Source organism: Lotus japonicus, chromosome 4, assembly GCF_012489685.1.
Source record: "Lotus japonicus ecotype B-129 chromosome 4, LjGifu_v1.2".
Taxonomy (NCBI): Eukaryota; Viridiplantae; Streptophyta; class Magnoliopsida; order Fabales; family Fabaceae; genus Lotus; species Lotus japonicus.
In genome coordinates this window covers 55,640,715-55,662,453 of record NC_080044.1, presented here as the reverse complement: position 1 = coordinate 55,662,453, position 21,739 = coordinate 55,640,715, and the positions used below count along the sequence as shown (strand labels likewise).

The following is a 21,739-nucleotide window of genomic DNA, read 5'->3' as shown; positions in this document are numbered from 1 at the left end:
GTCAGAGGGATGCTTGGATCCTCTGACCTTCGTAACTTCTGCTTCTGGACCTTCAGAGCTTCTGAACCTTCAGAGCCTCTGGTCCCTCAGAGCTTCTGGTCTTCAGATCTTCTGATCCTCAGATCTTCTGATCCTCTGATCCTCTGATCCTCTGATCTTCTGATCTTCTGACGAATATATCTTCTGGTGTCAGAATCAGAACCTGTTTGTCAAAACACTCAAGACAAACATTAGAGTATCATAGTTGTTCATCCACAAATAAATACTTGTTATCATCAAAACATAGAGTTGTACCACATGACCAAATCTTGATCTTACAATCTCCCCCTTTTTGATGATGACAAAACCATGTATTTTGATGAACAACTCTAAACAAATAAACTGAATACACTCAGAGTATAAGGTATCAGAGTTAAAACTTATCCTTATGTGTATAGTTTATCTTGCTCCTTCTGAATCCAAGACTCGTGCTTGATTCTGAGCTAAGCTCCCCCTGAATCTAATACTTAATATCAATGTTAGTAATATCTAGATTCTGAGCTAAATAAAATAGGAGTTGTCAAGATACTATAAGTTCTCCCCCTTTTTGTCATAAGCAAAAAGAATGAAGGTGGAAAAAATAGTAAGAGCATAAGACGAAATACTCCCCCTCAGAAGGAATACCAAGGGATACTTGGCTTCTGATTAGCATATCTTCTGATGAGAGCAGAAGTGTGGTTCTGGTGACATCTCCGTTCTGGACAAAATTTCATCTTCAGATACTTCAGAATGAGAAGCTAGGAACCTACTCTTCTTCTGATGACGCAAGTCAGAAGTTGTATTAGCATCTTCTGATGTTGTTGCTTCTGGTTCGACAAGTCCTGAGTCTTTGTTTCTTTCTGAAACAGTCATGCTCATCTCTACAAGCTTTTTCAGCTAGCTTTGACTTGACCAAATCTTACTCTACTGATGCCTCCAAGATCAACTTCACCTTCAGCTACACGTGGTGGAGCGGCGACGACGACGAAGGCAATCGATGAGGAAGAATGGATGAAGTGGTGAACTGTGAACTGAATGAGAAAGTTTGAAACCCTACTCCTGAAAAAGAAACGACACAGTTTAGAATTTGAGTTTTCTGTTTTTTTTTAATAGTGAACCGGTCCAATCGTAAGGACCGAGTCGCCGGTTTTTGACTGAACCGGCCGGTTTTTTCCGGTTCGCATCGGATGGATTGTATGGCCGATCTGATACTCGGTTCGAACCGACATAGGGTCCGGTTCCGGCTCAACCGGTCGAACCGGCCGGTTCGAGCCGAGTTTTATATATATATTTTTAATTTTATCACGTGTCTCATAACTCTTACCACTTGAGCTATCATTTCACTACGGTAGATATGAAATTTAAGTGTGAGTGGTTATTTTTTTCAATAAATAAATAAATAAAAGTTAAGACAAATATTTTTTCAGACATTTGTCTTCACAATAAAATATCACACACACTCTCTCTCAGACACATAGGAGAGAGAAAAAGTTAAAAAAGTTTCTGATCTTTAGAGATCATACTGGAGCGTGGGTGATTGGGTTCGCTAGCTACGAAGGTCGTGGTGAAGTTTTCCTAGCAGAATTACTGGCGCTTATCCGTGGCTTGTCTCTGGCTTGGAATCAAGGATTCCGCAAGCTCGTTTGCACGTCAGACTGCCGTGAGGTGGTACAAGCTTTGAATGGTTCAATATCTCTCAATCTGTACTCACATACAGCTTATTTGGCTGAAGCTCAGAGCCTCCTGCATCAAGATTGGGAGGTGTCCCTTCAGCATGTTCCTAGGGAACATAATCGTCCTGCGGATGCCTTAGCTAAGCTCGGTTTGCGACAGCGTCTGCACTTCACTACTTAGTATTCTCCGCCGGATGAGATCGCTCCTCTAGTGGGGTGTGGCTAGTCTTAGTTTTTTTTTCTTTTGTTTGTCTTGTACTTTTCCTAATTACCAAAAAAAGAAGTAGTAGCTGTCTAGCATGTACCAAAAAAAAAATGTAGCTGTCTAGCTGAAGCAGAGAGAGAGAGAGTAGGGTTTTTGATCTTGTTTGAATTATGATTTCTTCACACCTCATTTTGAGGTGGAAGAAGGTGGAGGAGGAGAGAGATAGGAAGAAAAGAAAAAATATGAAAGAGAAAGTATGACATGTGATATATGATAAGAGGAGAGAGGTAGAAACAAAAATATGTGGAAATAAAGTGTTTAAAAGATGAGGGGTGTATATATCATTACTCATACTCATTCTTACCCACTCAACTCTGCAACAATCTCAGAGAGACTCACTTTCAGTAACAGATTTATACCCAATTCCACACAACATACAAACAAACAAACAATTTCACTCTCTGCTTTTTCCTAACCCTAGCTACCTCACCTCACCTCTTAGCTGGGAGTTGGGTTTGGGGCCTCCCCTATGGGGCTGCGCGCCCCACCTTTTTTTTTTAAACCCAAAAGTGCCCTACGGAAAGGTACTTTCCGTATTCAATTTAACTGAATACGGAAAGGTACTTTCCGTATTATATTTTGATGAATACGGAAAGGTATTTTCCGTATTTAACTCTGACAGGATTCCCCCTTTTTCCACCATTACTCCTCCCTCACCAACTTTCACCAACCCCTCACCAGCCCCCCTGAACCTCCTCAATGCCTCCAGACCACCCTTTCTCTCACCCTCTCCTACCTCACTTTCATTCCCAAGCTCTCCACCACCATCCACTCCTTCATTTCCCAAGCTCTCCACCACTACAACAAGTGTTGTAGTAGAGGTAAGTCTATGTGTTTATTTGTTGTTATTTTGTAGGATTAAGTAGTGGAAGTAGTTAGATTAAGTAGTTTAAGTAGTTAGATTAAGTAGTTAGAAGGATGGGTTTTTGAATTCTGAGTCGTGATATAATACGGATTGTTATCTTCCGTATTGAATATGGAAAGGTACTTTCCGTATTCAGTATGGAAAGTAACAATCCGTATTCGGTATGGAAAGTATATTTCCGTATTGAGTATGGAATGTAACTTTCCGTATTCTCTTCCAGGGATGACAGATTCATTTTTCTTTGGTGAGTCACAATTGATTGAAGCTGGATTTCACAATGGTCAACCTGAAGAGGCCACTACAGAGGTGCCACCACCAGCATTTGTGCCCCCGTGTATAAGTATAGATGTCTCGCATTTATTTGCAACTGATCAGGTATTCTTTGAACATATTTTTGCATTGTTTTGAGAGTGTAATATATCAATTCTTATTATGTCTTGATCACCCTTGTAATCAATTCTTATTATTATAACAGATTTTCCCTACCCGTGATGATCTTATCAATTGGGTTCATGGAATTGCGATTGAAAATGGATATGTTACGTTGATCACAAAGTCAGATTATGGTGGGAATGGAAGCAGAAAAGCTTATGTCATGTTGGGGTGCGAGAAGCATGGTAAATATGTTCCTTATAGAGACCCTGACCTTGTTGAAGGGACGAGATCACAAAAGACAGGTTGTCCTTTTAGACTAAAAGGACGACCTAGGAAAAATGGCATAGATAGAGATTGGCGGCTAAAGGTGATGGAAGGTATACACAACCATGAACCAGCTAGGTCACTACTTGGGCACAATTTTGTTGGTCGTCTAAAACCCGGAGAGAAGGAGCAAGTGGGAAAAATGACAAGGAGTTGGGTTCCACCGAGAAAGATGTTGTTGACTTTGAAGGAAAACAATCCTTCAAACTTGACTACCATATCTCAGATTTATGGTGTTTGCAAGAGGTTAAGAAAATCCCTCCGCGGGGGATTGACAGAAATGCAACACTTGTTGAAGAAGTTGGACGGTGACAAGTATGTCCACTTTGAAAGACATGAGCCTGGATCGGAAGTCATTAGGGATGTATTTTGGGCTCATCCAAATGCTATCAAACTGTTCAACACATTTCCATATGTAGTGATTATGGATTGCACATACAAGACAAACAAATATGCAATTCCCTTGCTTGAGATTGTTGGACTGACTTCCACAGATAAGACATACTCCATAGCCTTTTGCTACATTGTTAATGAGGGCACAGATGACTACGTTTGGGCACTGGAGTGTATGAAGTCTCTATTAGCTGATCAAGCCATGTTGCCTAAGGTGATTGTTACTGACAGGGATCTTGCCTTATTGAGTGCTGCTAAGCAAAGCCTTCCTAACACTACACATTTATTATGCTTGTGGCACATCAACAAGTGTGTTTTGGCAAAGTGCAAACTCTATGTTGGCACAGATGATTTTGCTGAGTTGGTTATGATGAAGTGGGCAGAGGTGGTGGATGCTGCAACAGTTGAAGAATTTGAAGTGAAATGGATGCAATTGTTTAATATGTGCAAGGCAAAATACAGCAACTTTACCTCCTATTGTTCTACTACATGGTTGGTTCACAAGGAGAAATTCGCCAAGGCATGGACAAATCATGTGATGCACTTTGGAACAACAACAAGTAACAGGTAAAAAAATTACATGAGCTTAATTTATGCGTTGTTTGTTCATTTGATAGATTGTTGTTAATAAGATATCTATTTGTTGTTTGCAGGGCTGAGGGTGCACATGCCAGTTTGAAGAAGATGTTACGGGATTGCAAGGGTGACCTGGCCACTTCATGGGATGCGTCGCATAGTTTGACATGTAATCGACATACTGAAATATTAGCATCGTTTGAGCGCAGTATTCACAGAATTGATCACATTTTCATGTTCCCATTTTACACAAATATTAGAGGATTTGTGTCAAACAAATGCCTGCAGCTCATCGACGATGAACATATAAGAATGAAGTCCTACGGCGGATGCGATTGCTTGTTGAGAGAGACTCATGGACTACCTTGCGGTTGTGAACTTGCAGGTCACCGGTCAACCACTCTCTTGTCAATTAATTCTATTTGTTATTGAAAGTGACACTTTTGTGAACTTGCAGGTTATGAAAGAATTCCATATGAGTCAATTCATCCATTCTGGAAGAGACTGAGTTGGGAGCATGTACCTGAACCTGTTGCAGATACTACCAGCAACCATATTTGCGGCATGAACCATGGAGATATGCAACCAGAAGTTGAGGCATTGACACATTGTTTCAGTTCTTTGGATACTGGAGGGCAGAGTATGGTAAGGAGGAAGCTTCAAGCGATCTATTGTCCTGAAAGCAGTTCACTTTGTACTCCTGCGGTTAAGATAAGGTCCAAGCGCACTCTTAAGGCGAATGAGAAAATACCACCTAAGAATAAAGCAATAGGATCCTTGACTCGTGATCTTTCAGGTTTTGAACATGTTGATAGGGAGATCAGAGAGGCAAAGAAGGTTTCACAACCACCAAAGAAGAAGAAGCGTGTGAAGAAGTCTGATACAAGCTATTTCATGGGTCATTTTCCAGCCTTTTTCCACCCATATATACAAACAGTTCAGAATGTTGAGGATGATGGTAACTGTGGCTATAGAGCCGTTGCTGCATTACTCGGACTACCATCAGGTGAGGAAAGTTGGTCATGGGTTAGGGCAGCGTTGATAGAAGAACTTGAACGACACAGAGGGTTGTATGATGAAATGTGGTCCATACATGTGGTTAATGCCTTACATTCCCGACTCACTCTTCCTCCTGGTGATCCGGCTACCGAGGATAAATGGATGCAACTGCCAGAGATGGGATACCTTGTAGCAACCAGGTTCCAAGTGGTTTTCATATCCATCTCCTCTACGGGTTGTTGGTCATACCTTCCACTAAGAGGAGAAGGTCCACCGGATGTACATCCTGTTATAGCTGTTGGTCATGTGATTAATCACTTTGTACAGGTATTTTTTGATTGAGTACACTAATATCCAATTGGTGAATTGATTTGTTGTATTTGCAAGTTATCTAATTTTATTGTTATTCTCTATAATGTAGCTCCATCTAACTCCTGGACTCGCCTCTCATCAAGGCCTGCATGCCCGACCCGGGACATAGCCCACCGCCGCGCCCTAGGCTGGTCCTGCGAGTACTCCGGATCCGCCCTACGGATAATGACGCGGTCAGAAAGGTACTCGTAGACCCATCCTAGCAGGAGCGAGGTAAAACCTCCCATCTGGGCCGTCCCCCTCCTGGACGCTCGACTAAGCTGGTCGTATAGCGTAGCGAGCGCAATCGCGCCCCACGCGTACTCGCACACTCGACCAAGATCCTCCAACATCCCTATCCAGTAGACGGTCGTATGGTAGCCTCCGCTCTTGCTAGCAAAGAGCGTGGCGCCTAGCTGGTTCACCAGCCAAATCCGTACAGCGTCCTCATATCGGTGCTCTACAATGAAGTGAATTAAGTTAATAGTTTATAACAATACAATAATAATAGATACAAAGACAATACAATAATAATTAAGACATACCCGCCAACGCAGCCTCATACCGGGTCTGCAAGACCCCAAAGCGAATAGTCTGGGACCTATTCGTATCAAACTCAGCCTCATAAATACCAACAGATCCTCCCATCAACTGAGCACAGAGCGCTGCACACTCGTCCCTCTCCCCCCTCCCAGGCGTATAGAACCTCGACCCCATGGGGAGATGGAGAAGAGCCGACACGTCGTCCAAGGTGATAGTCATCTCCCCGAACGGCATGTGGAAGCTACTAGTCTCCTCATGCCATCGCTCCACAAGGGCCAAAATAAGGCCTGCATCTGTCACCGGGTAGCTGCAATATGGTAGCTGATGAAGACCCGTCTGCTCAATCAACTCTCGAACCCGCCTGTGACTGTCTGAATCACCATCACAAGCAAGGTTCCAAACCTTCCCCCCAGCTGTGGCAACCTTCAACTGTCGACGGTCCACATACCGCTCGTCTGTGCGTAGGAGTGCATGCCACGCCCAGGGAGCCTTGTGATCAGCATAATGGGTGAGGAGCGATAGCTCAACAGGCCCCCCCGGAAACGGCGGCAACCTCTGGATCAGGTCCTCCTCGCCACCCTGTGCCCCCTGCTCCCCCTGCTCTGGCGGCAGGACATCAGCATCAACAGTAGGCGGAGGAATACTATCCTCGTCAGATCCTCCCATGCCGGATGAGGCCTCGCCTGATGACTCCTCGCCGGAAGACTCCTCGCCTGAGGACTCCTCGCCTGAGGACTCCTCGCCTGATGACTCAACCATGGGAGAGGGCGGAGAAACAACTGTAGGTATCTCAACCGTGGGAGACGGCGGATAATCAACCAGAGGAACCTCAATCATGGGAGACGGCGGAGAAACAACTGGAGCTGAAGCCTCCACCGCCTGAGAGGTTGCAGCATGATCGCCGCGCCGGCTAGAAGCATGTAACCGCCGGTGTCTATCCTCAGTAGCCCCGACATCCTCACTAGAAGCATGAGACCTCTTTCTGTTCTTCATTCTCACTATATATTCAGAGCAAACATTCACTATATATACCATTTCAGCCATAGACAGAAACATGATGCAAGCAAATGGAAAATTCCTAGAATTTTATAAGTACATAGATGATAATCGGATCTTCTGTGGATTATGCATGCTTGGATCAACTTTTATTTTCCTAATAATCAATTATGACATCTAGAAACTACTCACAAATGCTTTGGAAACCTTCTATAATTGATTCTGAACCCAGAATCAATTATAAGTGTTGGGTTTGGTTCTGAGATGAATACGGAAAACGTTTTTCCGTATTCAATACGGAAAACCATGTTCCATACTGAATACGGAAAACCATTTTCCATATTCAATACGGAAACCTGTGATCCGTATTTACCCAGAAACGCCATTAACGACAATGAGCTATCGGCCCTAAACCCAAACCACATTCAAGACATTTCAGCCAACAATACCTCTACACAAGCAACAATCGACTACCCTAGGGTTCAATGATTAACATAATTTCAAGTTAAATGGGGAAAATCCAAAAATCCTTACCTCTAGGTTTCAATTCTGAGAATGGGGTTGTGAAGAGCTTTGATGGAGATGATGGAACCTTTCAAGTACACGGTTCAAGCAAGGGGAGCGACAGAGATCGAAGGTTGAAGAGGGGAGAAGAGCTTGGCAAAATACGGAAATGGGTTTGAAATGGGTTTGAATAAACCCTTGCCGGTTTACATACTAATATAATACGGATATTAAACTTCCGTATTCAATACGGAAATGTGTCTTCCGTATTCTATTAAAGGGGGGCGTTCCAGTAATTTCCCCACTTTAAGTGGGGCGGGGAGCCCCATAGGGGGGGCCCCAAACCCAACTCCCCTCTTAGCTTAGCTCCACTCTCAAACCCTAACTAGCTAGCTTCACCCATTTCAGCTCAATTCATCATCATGCTATCATGCTGCTTCCACCGCCATTTCACTCCGCAACAATGAAGTAGCTGCATCCTGCATCGCCCTCTTCACATGCATCATCATCACTGTAGGTGCATGCGCTTCTTCGTTTGAGAGGACAACAACTACATGGAAGAAGAAGGGGGTGACCGTGGGGTTCTCCTGGCTTCCGCGATTTGCGGTACCCTCTTCTCGCTTTTGTCTGCGGCTTCTTTCTCCATTCTCTGGGCTGTTAATTGGAGGCCCTGGCGAATTTATAGGTAAAACTAAAACCCCTTTCATGATTTTCTCTATTTCTGTTTATAATTCAGTTATGTTGTGTAGTTTTCAGGTTTAATTATCATGATACACTGCAAATGCTGTTGAATTGTTTGTTATTGTTGGTAATTAAATTCATACTTGTTTTGAAATTAAATGAAATTTACTGGCATTGCCTGCTTTAGGGTACTCCTGTTGTTAGTGACAGTATAATTTGGGAAACAAGCTAAATTGTCAGGGGGGGCACTTTCTGGGTTTTTTGGATATTCTATGGATTATAGAAATTTGGCTCCTGTATTGAATTCTGAGTAGTTTGATTTTTGACAACTTGAAGGAGATTCTATACACGGGTATTTACGGTCGTATCACGATCTTGATCTTTACAATTTTGAGTGTTTTTCCTTTTTGCTTCTGTTTTAATTATTTTTTGAGATTCCACGTGGAGATCGTTCGCTGATGTGATGGATGCGGAATGTAAGATGAGCAGCATACTGACCTGAAACATTCAAAATTATATTTATGGTTATTGTAGAAGACAACCTTATCTGTTGATGTCTTATACTAAAGCATCAAAATTATTAGAATATGGTTTACAATTTTACCATAGTAAAATAAAATGTATTAGGCTTATAATTTTATGATGGGTGTTTGGATATTAAGTAACAATTGACGAAAACCCGAAAGTGTTCATGGGATGTCAACATTAGGGTTTTTTTGGGTTTCTACATCTGAAACATAATAAAAGGTCTGTTGTAGTAAAACCCCCGGCTTCTTTGCACTTTCCACACCTTCTCTGTCTGAGACTCTGAGCTGATCTATCGTTGAGTGACCAAGCTAACCCATCGAGCAACCATCTCTCTTTTCTCAGTTTTCAAAGTCCAGCAGCTTTAGGTTGCTGTCTTCTATTTCTTTATTTTGCTGGTTCTTGTGATCTATTTTGTCTATCTGATCAGACATGGCGATTATTCTCTCTTAGTTCCCTTTCCCTCTTTTTCTTTGTGTTGTTGGTTCTATTTTGTATGTTTTGTTTAAGACCCCTATGAATTGTTATTGGTAATTATGAATGGAATGAATTTTGTTTTTGGAGTATTTTTTAGCATTTATGTCTATATATATATACATATAGTATACATAAGTTGTATAAAAAAATCAGCATAGCGACCCATCCTGCAATTTGCTATACCACTATAGCATTTTTGAGGTTAGCTGTGACATGCCGCTATTCTGGATCGACAACACTAGTCCAAAGCATAGTTATTACTTATTAGTATTCGTACGATTCGAATTGCGAATCGATACATTCAAGGGGTGTAGAGATTCAAATTGCAGTGTATCAATTTGTGCCATGAATGGGCTGAATCATTATGTATCGCCAGAATCGCGAACAATGAATCGGACGATTCATACACATAAGCAGGTCTTCGGGAAAACGGGTCGGGTTACATAACTTGTTTTCATTTTTGCAGGTTTTGTGCTTCTTTTTATGTTTTTTAAATATAAAGGGACAAAGGGGGTCGCTTCCCTCGAAGGACCGACAGAATTCGCTCAAAGGACTCCAAGCTCCACCGCTTCATCTTTTTTGCTGTAGCATGAACGTGCTCTGCTCTCCCTTTCTTTGTCAGCCTGTTTATTCTTAGTGAGTTGATTCAGGTCGGTCCCACTTTGGCCCGAAATCCCACTTTCTTATGCTTTGCGGATGGTTTGTCAGCTTGTTAATTTGAACGTGCTCTTTTTTTTTATATTTTTATTATTACGGTTGCTACTGCAGGTTTATTATATTATTACTGGTTGCTGCTGCTGTTTTATTTTTATTGAGATAATGACTCAGTAAAGATTATGATTATGTTCTACGATCAAAGCATAGGAAGTAGGAAAGTAATTTGCACTTTGTCATGCTTAACCTATAATGTTTTGGGAAGAAACTGTTGTTTTGTGCTGATCTAATAATGCAATTAAATTACGCTGAATTTTTGACCCTATGCTGGGCTTCTTTACATATGTAATTTTATTTGTTGGTTTCTGTTTCCAGTTGGATCTTTGCTCGGAAATGGCCAAATTTCTTGCATGGTCCTCAACTCCATTTGCTCTGTGGTTTCCTGAATCTTTCTGCATGGTTTGTTGTTGTTTCTCCAATTATGGTGCTTATCATTTGGGGCTCCTGGTTGATTGTAATATTGAATCGAGACCTGATCGGTTTGGCTGTAATAATGGCCTTCTATTGGCATTTTATTCAATTATGTTGTGGTGGAGAACACAATGGCAAAGCTCTAGTATGTATTTGCTGACCAGTTTGTTATGTCTTATATGTTGGCTCTTGCTATAATCCTTCTAGCTAATATTCACATTTTTCGTTCACAGGGGCTGTTGCAATCCTGCTTCTTCTGGCGGTTGCTCTACTTTGTGCATATGAACTTTGTGCAGTATATGTTACAACTGGATCACGAGCATCTGATCGTTATTCTCCTTCTGGTTTCTTTTTTCGAGTTTCAGCAATTGCTCTGGCGATCAACATGCTATTTATTTGCCGGATGATATTCAATGGTATGTTTTTGAGTCACTATTTGTATGCAAATTGTTAGTGATTATTATTAGAGCCAGAGGTTAAAATATATTATTGGTCATTATGTATGATTCTCATTTTCAATTTGGTTCTTATACCAAACTTTTCAATTATCCAGTTATGTACAGTTACTTTGAATACTTTCAATTATCCGGTTATGTACCCTGAGATTGACATATTGTTGCTGTAAATTACAGAGACTAAGTTGAAATGATTATCACACATAGGGACCAAAATACTATCTTTTTGGTCCCTATAAATGATACTTATTTTATGTTTAGTCCTTACAATTCATTGTGTGATAGCTCCAATATAGAGTATTATAATAGCAGTTGACCAAATTAAAAATGGTTATATGTATAGGGACTAGATTGGAAACTTTTTTTATAGAGACCTAATTGAAAAGTGTCATGTATAGGAACTAAAAGTAAATTTTAACCATTGTTAAATTATGTCTTGATTATAGAAACATTGCATCCTGATGTACGTTGATGATGTAGATGGTTTCCAGTTGTACTTACTCTTATATAGGCTTGAATGCTTGATTCTGTTTTTATATAATGTGAAAATTCTTATTACCATTATTCATTGCAGGGAATGGTTTGGATGTGGATGAATATGTGCGAAGAGCGTACAATTTGCTTATTCCGATTGCATTGAAGTGGGTCCTGTGGCTTGTTTGCCTGAACCACCAGAGCCGAACGAGTTATATCCTCGGCAATCTAGAAGGTTTGTTTTTATTCTAGTTCTTGCTCTCAATTTTGATTTTTGACTATCTTAGTGGAGACTAAACAACTCTATGGTATTTAAATTTTAAATAGCTTTCATTATTTGGTGTTGGTCATCTAATTACCTTGGTTTGGTTCATTTGTTCCCTATCTTCTGACAATGACTGAATGGTTACGCACTTACGCTTTAGTTTGGCTTTTCAAATCTCAAATATTTATGTGGATATAGTGATTACTTGATTTACTTCAGTGAACTTTCTTTCAAGTTCTTATTGATTTTTATCTTCTTGGCAGGGCTTCCCATCTTGTACTTCTTTATCTTGGCTCGGTATTTGTTCTGGTGGTATACTCCATCTTGTATGGTCTAACTGCAAAGGAGAAAAATTGGCTTGGAGCAATCACATCAGTTGCTGTTGTTGTTCTTGGTTATTTAATTAACCCTTACTGTTATCAGTTATATTGATCTTTAAAGGTTGCCTGCAAATAAAACTCTGATTCACTTTATAGCTCTGTTTAATTGATTTGCTCTTTTTCGGTGCATTTTTTGTCCTGTAGACTGGAATATGGGAGCATGCCTTTATGGTTTTCAACTTCTTAACAAACGTGTTACAGTACTATTTATTGCTGGAACATCTCGGGTGTTTCTTATCTGTTTTGGAGTTCAATACTGGTTAGTTCCTTCATCTGAAATGTGTAGTCTTTTAACCCAACTACATTACTAATGGTTTGTTAACTCATCTCTACTTTCCTCGTATAGGTACCTGGGGCACTGTATTAGTTATGCTGTTATGGCCTCTGTACTTTTAGGAGCTGCTGTTTCTCGCCATTTATCAGTCACAAATCCATTAGCTGCAAGGAGAGATGCCTTACAAAGTACTGTAGTTCGCCTGAGAGAAGGATTTCGTAAGAAGGAGCAAAACAGTTCATCTAGCTTCTCTGAAGGCTGTGGCTCAAGTATGAAACGAAGTAGTAGTGTTGAAGCCAGTAATCTTGGAAATGGTACTGAAACTGCAAGGGGTATGACTGCAGCTGATGGGAGCAATTGGAACAATGTCCTGTCTCAAACTGCTAACTTGCCTGATGGAATAAATAGTGATAAAAGCATAGATAGTGGGAGATCAAGTTTGGCATAACATAGCAGCTCCTGTCGCTCAGCTGATCATGAGCCAGAAGTGGCAGCATCATCTAATGATAGAAATTTGGATCACAATAATTCCTTGGTGGTTTGTTCCAGTAGTGGCATTGATAGTCAAGGGAATGACTCTAGTGCATCAAACTCCGCAAATCAACAAACATTGGATTTTATTTTGGCTCTTGCATTCCAAGAAAGGTTGAAAGACCCTAAGATTGCAACTATGCTGAAAAGAAGAACAAGACATGGTGATATAGAACTGAGTAGTTTATTACAAGATAAAGGCTTGGATCCAAATTTTGCAATGATGTTAAAAGAGAAAAGTTTGGAATTAGATCCAACTATCCGGGCATTATTGCAGAGGAGTAGTCTGGATGCAGATAGAGATCTTCAACAAAATACTGATAATACAAGTGTTGATAATGCCATACCTCATCAAATTTCATTATCTGAAGAACTGAGGCTACATGGACTTGAAAAGTGGCTTCAGTTGTGTAGACTTCTATTGCACCACATAACGGGTACTCCAGAACGAGCATGGGTTCTGTTTAGTTTCATTTTCATTTTCGTACTTGAAACTGTCACTGTTGCTATATTTCGACCAAAAGCAATCAAAATTATCAATGCAACGCACCAGCAGGTTAGTGCTTAGTCTCACCCTATATTATTTCTTGTTTGTTTTGGGGGAAAGATTTATATACAAGAAAACTTATTTCTGGAAGCCTAATTTATTTATTTTGTTTGTTTGGTTTTGGGGTGGAAATCGTTCAAACTTGAAACTGTCACTGTTGCTATATTTCGACCAAAAACAATCAAAATTATCAATGCAACGCACCAGCAGGTTAGTGCTTAGTCTCACCCTATATTATTTCTTGTTTGTTTTGGGGGAAAGATTTATATACAAGAAAACTTATTTTGGAAGCCTAATTTATTTATTTTGTTTGTTTGGTTTTGGGGTGGAAATCGTTCAAACCTAATTGTCAATGTCACATGCGCTCATCTTGATGTTTTATAAACCTTTATTGCTTGTAGTTTGAGTTTGGCTTGGCAGTACTGCTGTTGTCTCCTGTGATACGTTCAATTATGGCTTTTCTTCGATCAATTACAGCAGAAGAAATGACCATGACATCGAGACCAAGAAAGGTACAGGATTGGCTGATTTTGGATCAAATATGCGCAATTCTTCTACTGAGATGCATGGATTTGATTATCCACTTCTTTTTATGTTATTTAAGTAGGGGTTGCTCTGTCTACTGGACTAGTGATTGTAATATAGAATAGAAAGTGCTTTTGTTCCTTTACAATGTTATTGGTCTGATGAGTTCTGCAGTTTTGTAGTCTTTTGAGGTTTGTTCTCTTGTAGAGCACATGCATTAGCTTTAGACGAGAGTGCTAAGTTGACTGCTGATCTCTATCATTTCCGCTTCCTTTTGTAGTTTCTCATTAAAAGTGCCAATGGTTCTTTGAAAATCTTTTTAATCTGTGAAGAAAATCTATTTGCATGTTCTTTCATGTAGACTTTATATCATAATCCTGTAGAAATTCCGTGCCATATGACTTCACAAACAACCATAACAACAACATCCAAGCCTTTTTCCTCTGGGTTGGCTACATGGATCAGCCTACGCTATAATGTCTTGTAAGAAATTAAGTTTACAGATAGGTTATTTACCTCTAAATCCTTCTTAATAACTTGGCCTATAGTTTTCCTAAGTCTCTCTCTATCCCTAACTGTTGGAGGAGAACCGGCATCAGCCATGACTCTCCTAGATCAGGCTATGATACCATGTTAGATTTCATACAAGTTAGCGAGAGGGAGAGAGAAATAATGAATTAAAAACTCTGACTTCATTACTGTATGATAGTACATAGAGTTTAACTATATAAAGCTAACCGATTAGAATCAGTTAGTAACTAACTAAACTTAACTACCCATGTGCACCCATGTGTTAATACAAGCTGTTGCAACAGCTGAACTAACAGAGTTGAGTTTATCATCCTGTACAACAGGAGTATACTAACAGCTGTTAGAAGTATGATTGTTAGTTTGTTAGTTGCTGCTTAACTATAGTTAAGAGTTTGTTAGAGGATTAACCTTTGTTAATAGCTATTGGCACTGATTGTCGTGGGAATGATTTTAGCTACAGTACAATTACTGTAAAGTTAACTACAATATGGGTTAGTGCTAACACCTTTCCAACCTACCGTGTCCTTTATGGTGTCTATAAATTATTTTTTGCTGTCTTTAGCTTTATCTCCTGATGGATCAGTTTGTTTTTCATTGTAAGATATGTCATTCTTATATATCTATTTTTTTTCTACTATGACTAGACCTTAAAGGCCATGTATTTACTTCTTGTTTGGCTTATTTTTCTTCATTAAAATTTCTTCTTATCTGTTTTTCTTTCTTAAGTTGATGTTCTTTCCTTGAAAGTCCTTTTCCCTTTCAGGGCGACACGCATGGAGTAATATTTCTCATTTTTGGGAAATGATAAATTTGTGATCACTTGCATTAAATTTATTTAATTTTCTTATAAGCTAGTTTATTGTATGGAAATGGTGCCTGGGTGGCTAGGTCCTTGAAAGTTGAAATGTTAATTAAGAAAATAATAAAAATAGATATAATGGGATCTGATATCATCATCCACATAGACCACAAGGTAAATACACTGATTGAAGGATGAGTGCTTACAGAATATAATAGGATCTGCTTCACTGCGAATCATATCAACATCAATGAAGCATGTACTTTAGTTTACATGACTGGTAAAATGGAAGGTTGTAATTCAGGGAGTCATTACTTAGGGGGATGATTTTTATGCATTTTGTTACACTTGTTTTTTGGCCAAGTAAGTTCCTCGTAAATGCCTAATTTCAACTTGTTTTCTTTTACAGGGTATAGTTCTCATTTTTTGCATGTCAGTATTTGTTGGAACTGTGCTGGCTTTGGGAGCAATAGTTTCTGCAAAGCCCTTAGATGATTTAAGATATAAGGGTTTGAATGGTGATCAGAAAAGCTTGGTCTCCCCTTACACATCATCTGTTTTTCTTGGCTGGGCAATGGCATCTGCCATTGGATTAGTTGTTACTAGTGCACTTCCAATAATTTCTTGGTTTGCAACATATCGGTTCTCCCTTTCATCTGCTATCTTAGTTGGAATATCTGCAGGTATTTTTTCATTTTGTTTATACTACTCACAGATTTAAACACCAATGTATACACTATTTTTTGTTATAATTGCTGATTTCTTTATTTTTATACCTTTTTTTTCTTGCTGCAGTTATCCTTGTAGCATTTTGTGGTGTGTCTTATTTAGAAGTTATCAAATCTAGGGATGACCAAGTTCCAACAAAGGGTGATTTTTTAGCTGCTTTACTTCCTTTAGTCTGCGTTCCAGCAGTGCTCTCACTTTGCTGCGGATTGCTTAGGTGGTTGGTAAAACTTTCTTGTACTCGTCAATTTATCTGTATGGTTAATTGACACCATTGTTGCTTTGCAGTTTGATGGGTTCCTGATCTTTTCTAAAATGTCTATTTGCAGGAAGGATGATGATTGGAAGCTTTCTCGTGGTGTATATATTTTTGTTATAATTGGGCTGATGCTTCTGCTTGTGCTATTTCAGCTTTGATAGTTGTCGTCAAACCTTGGACTGTAAGTTAAATTCACTTCGTTCTGTTGAATATAATATCACCACCTTCCCTCTTCCAACGTTTTGGCTGAACCTCTTCTTTTCTGCTACTACAGATAGGGGTAGCTTTCCTTTTGGTTCTTCTTCTTATGGTTCTAGCAATTGGCGCCATTCATTACTGGGCCTCAAACAATTTTTATTTGAGCCGGAAACAGATGGTCTTTGTTTGCTTGCTTGCCTTTCTTTTGGCTTTGGCTGCATTTCTAGTTGGGTGGTTTGAAGGTGCTAGCCAAATCTATTATATTGGCATTGATATACATACCTTAAGTAGAAAGTGCCTCATCTACTAATGTTATCTTCTTTATTTTCTACTTTCTAGATAAACCATTCTTTGGAGCATCTGTTGGTTACTTTATATTTCTTTTTCTTCTAGCTGGACGGGCATTGACAGTGAGTTCCTCATTCAAATTTTCAACCTTATATATAATAGTCAGCGTGTTCTGAATCTTGAATACTCTAATGCTTCATCTTTAATTTGCTTAGAGGATTCATTCTTTTATTTTTTCTGCTGTCCAGGTTTTGCTTTCAAACCCTATTGTGGTATATTCTCCCCGTGTTTTGCCAGTGTATGTGTATGATGCTCATGCAGATTGTGGAAAGAATGTCAGGTTTATCTATATGCTCTAAGTTTGATTATTCCTTCTAAAATATGTTGATTGATTCTTTCTTTAATTTACATATATCTGATTTATTACTTTATGATCCTCTGCTTGTATCTGCTATATACAGTGTGTCCTTTCTCATGCTATATGGGATTGCCCTGGCTACTGAAGGCTGGGGGGGGGTTGCCAGTTTAAAGATTTATCCACCTTTTGCTGGTGCAGCTGTATCAGCAATAACACTTGTTGTTTCATTTGGTTTTGCTGTCTCCCGTCCTTGCCTAACTCTTAAGGTTTAAGAGTAACTCTTAAGGTTTAAGAGTTAGTTGTGACCATCATTGAGATTTATAAGCTACTTCAGAATTCAAATGATTGGATTCATAAATTACTTTGAAATCTATCATAATCTGCTGAATGATTACTTCTTTATAATTGAAGTTCCAACCTTTCTATAATATACAGATGATGGAAGATGCTGTTCATTTTCTCAGCAAGGAAACTGTTGTTCAAACAATCGCTAGATCAGCGACGAAGGTCTGTAATTTTTTTAATGAGATTGCAGGACCCTACTATGCCTATATTTTTATTTTATGCTTGTGCTAGTCTTAGCATTGTTTGTAGTTGTTGGCGTACACACACACCCACACAGACATAACTAAAAAATTTCTTTGTTTAAAATATATTTTACTGCTTTGTAGTTAGTACCTATGTATATTTGTACAGATGAGAACTTTTTTCCACTGGCATAAACATGTGAATTTCGCTATATATATTTTAAAGTACTGTAGTTCACTCTCCAATCATCCCGAGTTTGGAGAATTTTTAGTCCTTGCATCCGTTTCTTGTGCATGCATCTATGCTTTGAGAAAAAGGGTTTTTGTCTTGCTAGCTATATCCTGACAATTAAAATAACTAGCCTCTAAACATATGGAGATGTGTTAATTGCTTGAACTGTACTCTTTGATATTGGACCCCGCAGGCCAATGTACTTTAAATAAAAGTTGATGTTGTTTGTTTGCTTTGTAGACCAGAAACAGAAATGCATTATCTGGAACTTACTCAGCACCACAGAGATCAGCCAGTTCGGCAGCACTTTTGATTGGAGACCCTACTGCTATGCTTGATAGGGCAGGGAATTTTGTGCTTCCCAGAGCTGACGTCATGAAATTGAGAGACCGTTTAAGAAATGAAGAATTGGTTGCAGGTTCATTCTTTAGTAGATTAAGGTATGGAAGGACATTTCGCCATGATCCGACCAGTGATGTAGATCACAGAAGAGTGATGTGTGCTCATGCGCGGATTCTAGCGCTAGAAGAGGCTCCGATACTGAGTGGGTGTACATGTGGGACAAGTTTGGTGGTTACTTGCTTCTGTTGCTTGGTTTGACGTCCAAGGCAGAACAAGCACAGGTAAAAGAACAATTGTAGCTGCATTGCATGCAGTGGATGATATCTAGTTTTAACTAATCTAACAATAATAATCCATTTTTCCTCGTAGGATGAAGTTCGTTTGAGACTCTTTCTTGATAGCATTGGATTTTCTGACTTAAATGCTAAGAAAATAAAGAAGTGGATGCCAGAAGATCGCAGGCAATTTGAAATCATTCAGGAGAGGTACTATCTCATCCATCTTATATTAGTAAGTGTAGGACTTACAAGCTATTTCTATCTAAATATTTTGTTATGAATTTTCTAGTTACATAAGAGAAAAGGAGATGGAAGAGGAAATCTTTATGCAAAGGCGTGAAGAGGAGGGAAGAGGGAAAGAGAGGAGGAAGGTCCTCCTAGAAAAAGAGGAATGCAAATGGAAAGAGATAGAAGCTTCTCTGCTCTCCTCTATCCCTAATGCTAGCAGCAGAGAGGCTGCAGCCATGGCAGCCGCAGTGCGTGCAGTAGGTGGTGATTCTGTTTTAGATGATTCTTTTGCTCGTGAGAGGGTTTCAAGCATTGCACGTAGGATACGTGCTTCACAGTTAGCTTGCCGTGCCCTTCAGGTTCATTAACTGTCTTTGCTATTACTTCTGAACTCTGATGGTAATTTGCAGTAGGAATAAAATAAGAATAGGCATAGGACATGGACTATACTGGGCATTCCTTTTATTTATCATCTTTCATGTGGTTAATAATGAAATGTTTTCCATTCCTATATTTGGCATTGGATACTTATTCCATTCCCACAATCCCATTGCAGCGTATCCTTGTTTGTTTAATGGGTTACTCACCACAAAAATTATGGCCTGAAACTGCTTAAAAAATTATTATATTGACTCTGCTTGTGGTAAAATATTTTAATTAATTAGGGTAACTCTTATGGAGATATTCAATTTATGTGGTTCTGGTACTAATGACTATTTGGTATCTTTGGCAGACTGGAGTGACTGGTGCAATATGTGTTCTTGATGATGAGCCAACGGCAAGTGGCAGGCATTGCGGTCCAATTGACTCCAGTCTATGTCAAAGTCAAAAGATTAGCTTCTCCATTGCATTGATGATTCAGCCTGAGTCTGGTCCTATTTGCCTTTTGGGCACGGAGTTTCAGAAGAAGGTTTGCTGGGAAATTCTTGTGGCTGGTTCTGAACAAGGTATTGAGGCTGGACAAGTTGGGCATAGATTGATTACTAAAGGTGATAGACATACAACTGTTGCAAAGGAGTGGAGCATTGGTGCAACAAGTATTGCAGATGGAAGGTTTGGCCTTTCACTTTATTATACGTATCTCATGTTTGGTTTTCTAAAATTGAAGTTTACATCTTTCTGAGTTTTCTAGTTATCATTTACCTGTTGTTGACTTGTTGTAGGTTGATTCTAAATGTTCCACAGAAAGTTTCTTAGTGTAATTTATTATTAATATTATAATTTTATCCAAAAGCACTTTCTAATTACATGGTTTCAGTTACTTGTTACAAGTCTTTTCTCAAGATTAAGTTTTAAGATTTCATCAATAACTTTGAATGCGAAATACAAAGATTCTATCTCTCTGTCAGCTTCTTTTAGATGTGCAAGATAACTAGATCCAATTAGAGACTGTTAGCTCCAACTTTTTCTATTTTGGTAAATCTGCATGAGTCTTTTAGGACTCTATTTAATGCGTGAGATTCTTAGGAAACATTTAATTTTCTTATTTGCTTGCTTGGTTGTGCTTGTATTAATATATTTTTAAAATGTCGTTTCTACAAATAAGTTATTGTTGTACTTGCTAACATTTGTTTGTGAATAAATCATCTTGCAGGTGGCATATTGTAACAATGAGTCAATGACAATTGATGCTGATATAGGTGAAGCAACATGTTATTTAGATGGTGGATTTGACGGCTACCAAAATGGATTGCCATTGTGTGTGGGTAGCAGTATTTGGGAACAGGGGACAGAAGTGTGGATTGGAGCTAGACCGCCAACAGATATTGATGCATTTGGTAGGTCAGATAGTGAAGGGGTTGAATCCAAGATGCATATTATGGATGCTTTTCTCTGGGGAAGGTGTTTAACAGATGATGAGGTTTCTGCTCTCTATACCTCAGTGGCTTCAGCGGACATCAGTGCACTTGACTTCCCTGAAGATAATTGGCAGTGGGCTGAATCACCTTCTAGGGTATCCTTCTGCTCAGCCCTTCACTATTTAAATGGAAAGAAAGCATAAATGAAATTCTAAAAACTAATTACATCACGAAATGGAAGAAAGCATAAATGAAATTTTAAAACAAATTATATCACGTAAACTGAGTAAGACGTTCCTAGTGACTATCACCTGTTTTCATCGCGCTTCACTTTGCATCATACTATTCGGTCTGCTTTACTATTAAAAATAGTTTAACAAGAGATGTTATTTTGGCTTGCATGTTTACTATGGATGTCTAATCTTATCAATGTTTTTTGTGCGTAGGCTGATGGTTATGACAGTGATCCAGCCGATATAGATTTATATGACAGAGATGATGTAGATTGGGATGGACAGTATTCTAGTGGGAGGAAAAGAAGATCAGAACGTGATGGTGTTGTGTTGGATGTGGATTCCTTTTCCATGAAGTATAGAAAACCTAGAATTGAAACGCAGGAAGAGATTAATCAGTGGATGCTATCCGTAGAATTGGCCGTCAAAGAAGCTCTATAAATAAGTAATTTTTCCGTGAACAAATTCCACTGTGGTCCTAAGAATAGAACAATATGATCTCTATATTTATCCCAGTCACCAGGGCGTATCTAGGTAGGGGCCATTGCCTCCCAAGAATTTCGAAATGTTCACCGACTATAGGTTTTCTTATATAGAAGATGCTATAACATTTTGTGATGCTCATCATGTTGAAGTTCTTGACATGAAAGCCCCTTATTTTATGGGTAATGGTCGTCATAAGAAACAAGATGGAGATATAAAACATCATTATAGGATATATGTATTTTATTCTGCAATTGATTTGGAACTATCTAAATTAAATAGAAGACTTAATGTAGAAGCAGTGGAACTTCTCATAC

The 21,739-nt window shown here is 39.1% G+C and overlaps 1 protein-coding gene and 1 pseudogene across 1 annotated transcript; both read left to right on the top strand.

Annotated features, from left to right (window-relative positions):
• The first annotated feature begins 2,693 nt into the window (after nt 1-2,693).
• On the top strand, nt 2,694-5,917 carry LOC130710099 (PKS-NRPS hybrid synthetase cheA-like). Its single transcript, XM_057559255.1, has 3 exons — nt 2,694-4,480; nt 4,567-4,874; nt 4,947-5,917. Exons 1-3 carry the CDS (start codon nt 3,417-3,419, stop codon nt 5,828-5,830), a joined length of 2,256 nt encoding a protein of 751 aa, XP_057415238.1. The 5' UTR covers nt 2,694-3,416; the 3' UTR covers nt 5,831-5,917.
• Nucleotides 5,918-8,280: 2,363 nt separating this feature from the next.
• On the top strand, nt 8,281-21,676 carry LOC130710098 (calpain-type cysteine protease DEK1-like; annotated as a pseudogene).
• Nucleotides 21,677-21,739: the final 63 nt, after the last annotated feature.